General features: G+C 42.6%; 2 protein-coding genes across 2 annotated transcripts in view; both read right to left on the bottom strand.

Annotated features, from left to right (window-relative positions):
* Positions 1 to 628: 628 nt before the first annotated feature.
* Positions 629 to 4,161, bottom strand: LOC147123110 (interleukin-8-like). The gene is made up of 4 exons (XM_085966830.1): positions 3,953 to 4,161; positions 3,363 to 3,492; positions 3,063 to 3,142; positions 629 to 2,035 (listed from the first exon to the last, which is right to left on the bottom strand). Exons 1-4 carry the CDS (start codon positions 4,011 to 4,013, stop codon positions 2,016 to 2,018), a joined length of 291 nt encoding a protein of 96 aa, XP_085822956.1. The 5' UTR covers positions 4,014 to 4,161; the 3' UTR covers positions 629 to 2,015.
* A 263-nt stretch (positions 4,162 to 4,424) lies between these two features.
* Positions 4,425 to 6,568, bottom strand: part of LOC147123109 (uncharacterized) — a 70,604-nt gene continuing 68,460 nt past the window's right edge. Inside the window, exons 8-9 of the mRNA XM_085965295.1 lie at positions 5,379 to 5,439; positions 4,425 to 4,563 (exon numbers count right to left, since the gene is read on the bottom strand). Coding sequence (XP_085821421.1) covers positions 4,425 to 4,563; positions 5,379 to 5,439 — 200 coding nt within the window. The remainder of the gene's footprint in view (positions 4,564 to 5,378; positions 5,440 to 6,568) is intronic.

Below are 6,568 nucleotides of genomic sequence, written 5' to 3'. Positions count from 1 at the left end.
CCACCAGGACCCAAGGGAACGATTCCCAAACATAAATTAGTGCTGGGTTGGGGGAGGTGTTTTAAAGGAGCGCGGCTGGGAGGGAGAAGGCAGGGGCAAGGGAGGCCCGAGCACTCCTTAGGAGTATCTGGGGGAACACTCCAGCTCCCTGTACCCACAAGGAATCCTCAGAAAAGATGAATGAAACTATTTACTATGGCTTCGTCCGGCCACACTGCTGACCCCCGCCATGATCTTGCTGTATGACTTGGCCCTGTGCGGGCCTCCCGATTGAAATTAACTGTAGAGCAGACCCCGTCTGCCTGTTTTGAGAGAAGTTACAATAGCAGGGATGAGAACACCCCACCCCCGCCCCACGACATGACATCATAACAACCCATCCACCCCGCTCTCAGCGGGTGGGGTGAGTTAAAGATACCATCAAAACCCATTGAGATTTTGCAGGATTCGTCCTGAAATCTGTCTCACTACAAATACCTGCATCTTTTATCATTCTCCAAGGCGTACCCTGAACAAATTGCTCTTTATTAATCAGTCCATTAAATTGTTCTACTAAAGAAACACACAACGGTTTTGCTGAAGATTGAGAAATAGTGACAACACATTCTTCATAAGAAATGTAGTTTATTTTAATCACTTAAATACATTTGGGGATAAAGTACAAAATGCTCAAAAGGGTCATTCACACACAATTCAGTCACGTGTAGCAACTTTCGTCAGTGATACACAGCTTTATACTCAAGACAACTTTTACTCAATGATCTTTTGAGACTTTCAGTCAACTGGACCAGTCAGTGAAAAATCTCTCAGTGCAAAAGATTTCTACTGATCACAGTACAGAGATTAGTTCTATTTACAAATGTAATTTCTGCCAGTTCGTATCATACAATAAGTAGCACTACCTTCTAAAATGTAGGTATATTGCACACAATATCATTTCGACAGTGACTTTGTATCCACAAACTTCAGTTTTGGATAGATCCTAAGGTCTGATGTTTATAGAGAAAATCCCAAGATTCGAGTTAAAATGTCATTGATCAATAAACACTGCAGTAAAATGGCACCAATGTTAGTGACAGGCAATTGCTCTTGTATTTTCATATAAAGTTTTCATTCAAACTGGAACTGGAATATGTTTGCTGAACAATTAAAATCCTTTATCTACTCTATATTCTGCCATCAACATATCACAGAGAATATCAACAGGGTTTCAGCAGGGAAAGAAAAATTGCACTAAATTTGGTTTGTAAATTAGTTTGAATCAATGTAACATTGCAGTAGATCTACAAGTAATAGAAGGAATGTGTTTATTTAATTTATTAGATCTTTCACTCCAATCTTATTCCAGACCATTTTAATTGAAATAACAAAGGAGAATTTTTCTAAATTGGACCTTTATGGATTGTCAGCCTCTCATTCCAGGTAAAACATGTAGAAGTGAGGAGGTAGTGTGTGATAAAGAAATGATTACAAGTTCATTTTGAACAATATATCCATGGAAGTGCATAGATTGAGTTATTCCAAAACTAGCATCATGTTCCACCCTGATTTCAAACACAAAAATGTAACAACTGACATTATCTGTCTCAGTTAGATTCCTCCACAAGTTCATAAATCTATTAATATTTCCTCCTGTACCCACACCTTTTCTGGTGAGAATTATGGAGCATTGTAAACAAATTGTTTTCAGTCACAGAGTAACTTGTAACTGGACCAGAGTCTACTCTAAATAACCAAACACATCGCACCCTGTGAACGATACCTCAGTCTTAGCACAAAGTTTAACAAGGAAGGTCAGACTGGTTTCTTCAGCCGTGGGTAAACAATTAGCGTGTGACAGGGTTAAACGGTGAAATCATTTTCAGAAAACACTGAAGAGAATGTATTTGAACAAACTATCAGAAGGTGACCTCAGAGAGTTAACACCCTGGACAGAGCTTCCTTCATTGCAACGTTCATTGTACTTCAGGTCACCCAGGTGTGGAATCGAGTCCAGCCCATTGCGGCTTCATTTCTCAGTTGTGTCGCCTGGCACCTGAAATTAAATTTAATAATAAAATTAATAAAATTATTTTTACCCACTAACTGCAGATATTTACTTTAGTAAAGTGCACAATGTCTTCAACAACATAATTATGGAGAATTAGCAATCTGACATTTACATAAGTTGAGCAGCATTGCTGACGCTTGCGATTTTGTTAACAATTCATTGATTTTGCAATATGGTTTTAACACGCAAGATGAACGGGGTAGGAGAGAGAAGAATTATTTGGTGAATAAAGAACATTCGAGGAATAATGCAAAGTTAGTAAATGGTGAGCAAAATCTTGAGTTCTGACAATGGTGAATGACACAAGACTGGAAGAAAAGATGGTCTAGATTTTCCTTCACAACTTTTCTGTACAACTTGAAAACATGTGTGCATTTAAAATCTCAGTTCTGATGAGTCTGCAGGACATATTACGCTAAAGGCTAAAGTAGAAAAGATAATTTAAAAATGATGCATTAGAGCAGCTTACAGCCTTCAGACAACAGAGCAGAAAATCGTGGAGCTGACCATAACGGAAGGAAGGCAGCAGGAAAAGGAAATGAAAGTGGTGAAGATTTATATTAAATCTTATATTCTTAAAGTCCCTGTTTCGATCCTTCATCTGTGTTTAATTGGCTGATCTCAGATGGGTACTAAAGGTACAACAATTAGTTTCAGCATCGTGGGTTAGGGAGCATAAAATCACCCAGCAATCCTGCACCTGATGCTATCCAGTGATCCTCCACTCCTGGATTTACCATATATGGATGCTGTTTGAGGGCAGTGTAGGGCTCGGCCCTCCTGCCAACTGTGATTCAATAGCTTACGACCATTCACTGTCACGGCTCACAAATAAATGATAGTCACTTGGGAAAAGTACCAGAATGCACCAAAAGCCTGTGGGAATGTGCAACAGAGAGGAATCAATGCCCTTGGCCAAGGAGGAGAGGGCAAACATGGTGACAAAACAATTCACTGTCTCTGCGTTTATTCACACACAAAGTCTGAACTTTGACAAACACAAAACACCAACCTTTCTTGGCTTTTATGATAATCTTCACCCACTTGGCATCAGGATTCACACATGATTTCTTCCCATTTGTTTTGGTGACACTGTGAAGAGAAGGTGAACCTTTAAAATCTAATCCACAGAAATTGGATGTTTCCCACTGAAAGGTGAGAATTCAGTAAAGATATTACAAGAAAATTCTTCGACTCTGCCTCAGAAACAAACCGTGATTGATCCAAAAAGTTTTGAATAACGAGCACAGTTTCTTAAATCGAGGTCACACAAGGGGAAAGTTAACGGTGATGTTCTGACACATTTACTCACATTATCTCCAGTGTCTCACAGTGCGATCCTCTGGGAATATATTTCAAACTCTGGATGAGCCTCGGATGGATAAAATTGGAGCTGGTCTGAGTGCACAGGCATCGTCCTTGGGTTCCTGGGATTGGAATACCTGTAAAAAAATCAATTTAACTTAGGTTCAATTATCGATTGACATGGAGACAATCCTGGCACCTGCTTTCAGCATTGAGATTTTTACAATTAATCCACACATTGTCCACAAAGAAATATTAACTATCTGTCCAAACTAATACTAATTAAACTAATTATATTAACCTGGAGATGACTGTCGCATATTTTTTATTAAAATGTGGAAGAAAATCTTTCATAAACTTAAAGCTTTGGGATAATGGGGCTTCAAATTATTGAATGCAGCTATATTTGAGAATTCAGTATTCAAAACAGCATTGTATTATCACTAAGATGTAACATCTGCAACCATTTAATTGTTCAATGCATAAACAAACAGCACACTGGGACATATATAGCTGGATCAGTAACTGAATGAAAAGACTCCTTTTCACACTACAGTGCAATGAGAAATAAAACACAAGATCAAAATGTCAACATACCCTGTGCAGTAATGGCACACAGAATCAGGATGAGCATCGTTACAGTAGCTGCTCTGTTCATCTTTGACTTTGTGTTGCTGAATAGATTTCTGCTGAAGGATCTTCTGTCTCCCTCAGTGACTCTCTGTTGAATGAAGTTCTGCTGAAGAGAGGTCCAATGAGCTCCTATTTATTGAGATCCTCGACTCTCACTTTGCAAAATGTCGAGAAGTGAAAGCTGTCAAACTTTCTGTGGAAGGGAATTTCCCTGCTTCTGAGTCAGACCTTCTTTCACTTTTGCAGTTTAAAAAATATTCAGAACTTGTGCATCATTTACAGCAGCAACAGGCAGATAATCTTTTGTGATAATTAGTGAATTATTAATGTCTTGATTTTAAAGATTTAATTGAAACTTTTAGAAATGGAGCTAAATTTTGTTATTTCCAGGGAATATCTTTCCCTTTCACTGGCTGTTGTGACTCTTTGGACCTTCCTACTGCAGGTTTGGTGAAAGGTGCGATGGTGTAAATGTAATTCTAAAGTTGGTTCCAGTTGCCACTTGCAATGAATTTTTAGCCTGATGATGCAGCAGCTCCATCTCAGGAATAGAAATATCTTCAACGTTCTTGCACCTGCAGAGATGTTTTATTCAAAGAGCCATGATTGACACAGGGTTAAAATGGGGCTGCGACTTTGCAGAGAATCACATATTACAAGGTATGATTAATTGTATATTAGATATTCTTCCCAAAATCAACAGTTTCAGATCGGCTGCAGAATAATTCAGTTCCACATTTTGCATCTGACCCACAGGATGATGTCACTTTACAGACTTGGCACTGATGCTTGGGATTATAATAAAAAGGAAGGACATCCCTGAGCTGAAACTTGTGAATTACAGGAAATGTGGCATCTTCTAACTTGATAATACAAGTTGCACAGCTGAGAAATATCTTTCCTCATTTAAAAAGCTCATGTCCTGATTGTAAAGAACTGCAATGCTGCAAATATATTTGTGGATGTTCGATGTGATGATTTTTCATCTGCAATGTATTTTCAGTCAGAGTATGCAACAGTATCTAAACAATGGATGAAAGATTTAGTTGTCAAATTTAACAATGTCAGGAAGATTAGGGCTGTGCAAACCTATGGCATTAGAGCACGCGGCAGATGTTGAGTTTTGGGCAGCCATGCAAATAGGCCCCTGTCATAAATTCAGCAGGTGAGCTGCGGGGTGCCAAACAGGCAATCTGATGCAATTCGCCAGGTTGAAGCCTGAATATCAAACCAGAGGTGACTTCAGCAAGGTAAGTTATGAAGGCGGGGTGGGGCGGCAACGATCGCGGAGGTTGTTCGTTCGTAGGGAGGCAGCGGCCCAGATTATCTTTGTGGGCCCCAGAATTGCACTCATGCTCAGCTGGGGTCACAGAAACTATTCAACACTTACCTGTAGAGGGCTTTTTCTCTTCCATCACCTGTGCAACAGCGCTGTCTCCGACCAGTCCCTACTGAAAATAAGACCGCAATTTCCATATTAAACAGGGCCTAGCATCTGAAGCAGGCAGGCACTTTGGTCACCCGGCAGTAGGACTCTTTTACAATGGAGCCGGTCGCATTGCTGGTGTTACCTACCAACCGACCCCATGTTTAAGCCGTTATCGACCCCGTTAACACCAATCGAGGGCTCTCAAATCCGAGCCCAGTATGTGCTGGTTGGGAGAATGATTATCCTCGCTGAATTTTGAGTCAAACTCTGTTCATTTAAAACAGGCACAGGAGCTGAATCAGCAGCAGGATCTGCTGGGGAAGTGGGGAATCTGGTGATGCAGTTGGTCTTAAAGGGCTGCTGCTGATCATTAAAATGGAAGGGGAGTTTTTGTTCTGGTGAAAGTTTTGTTTGGAAGAGAAGAGCATCAGACAACTCCAAGAGGAGCTGTGCATATCCAAAATTATCAGGAAACAGGGATGTGGGGAAATCTTCCCCTTGTACACAAATACCTTGACTAGCTGAAGTGCCCGGCGGCGCCGAGGGTCTTTTGACGGCATGTTGTTGTTGGAAGAGAGAGAGAGAGCGCGACTGGGGGGGGGGGAGAGAGAGAGAGCGCGACTGGGGGGGAAGAGAGCGACTGGGGGGGAAGAGAGAGAGCGACTGGGAGGGGAAGAGAGAGAGCGACCGGGGGGGAAGGGAGCGACTGGGGGGAAGAGAGCGAGCGACTGGGGGGGAAGAGAGAGAGCGACTGGGGGGGGAAGAGAGAGAGCGACTGGGGGGAAGAGAGAGAGCGTCTGGGAGGGGAAGAGAGAGAGCGACTGGGGGGGGAAGAGAGAGAGCGACTGGGGGGGGAAGAGAGAGAGTGACTGGGGGGGAAGAGAGAGAGCGACTGGGGAGAGCGACTGGGAGGGGAAGAGAGAGAGCGACTGGGAGGGGAAGAGAGAGAGCGACTGGGGGGGGAAGAGAGCGACTGGGGGGGAAGAGAGAGAGCGACTGGGGGGAAGAGAGAGAGCGACCGGGGGCGGGGAAGAGAGAGAGCGACTGGGGGGGGAAGAGAGAGAGCGACTGGGGGGGGGAAGAGAGCGACTGGGGGGGAAGAGAGAGAGCGACTGGGGGGGGAAGAGAGAGAGCGACTGGGGGGGGAAGAG

This window comes from Somniosus microcephalus, chromosome 2, assembly GCF_052327205.1.
Source record: "Somniosus microcephalus isolate GS21.2 chromosome 2, FLI_Smic_1.0, whole genome shotgun sequence".
In the NCBI taxonomy this organism is placed as follows: domain Eukaryota; kingdom Metazoa; phylum Chordata; class Chondrichthyes; order Squaliformes; family Somniosidae; genus Somniosus; species Somniosus microcephalus.
The sequence above is the reverse complement of the archived record's forward strand: the minus strand, read 5'-3'. Positions and strand labels throughout refer to the sequence as shown.

Excerpts from the sequence above, each read along its gene's own strand:
- LOC147123110 (XM_085966830.1), bottom strand. The coding sequence starts at position 4,013 with ATGAACAGAGCAGCTACTGTAACGATGCTCATCCTGATTCTGTGTGCC. Across the intron at positions 3,493-3,952 it reads GTGTGCCATTACTGCACAGG|GTATTCCAATCCCAGGAACC; the intron begins GTATGTTGACAT and ends ATTTTTTTACAG. Across the intron at positions 2,036-3,062 it reads TATCATAAAAGCCAAGAAAG|GTGCCAGGCGACACAACTGA; the intron begins GTTGGTGTTTTG and ends ATTTAATTTCAG.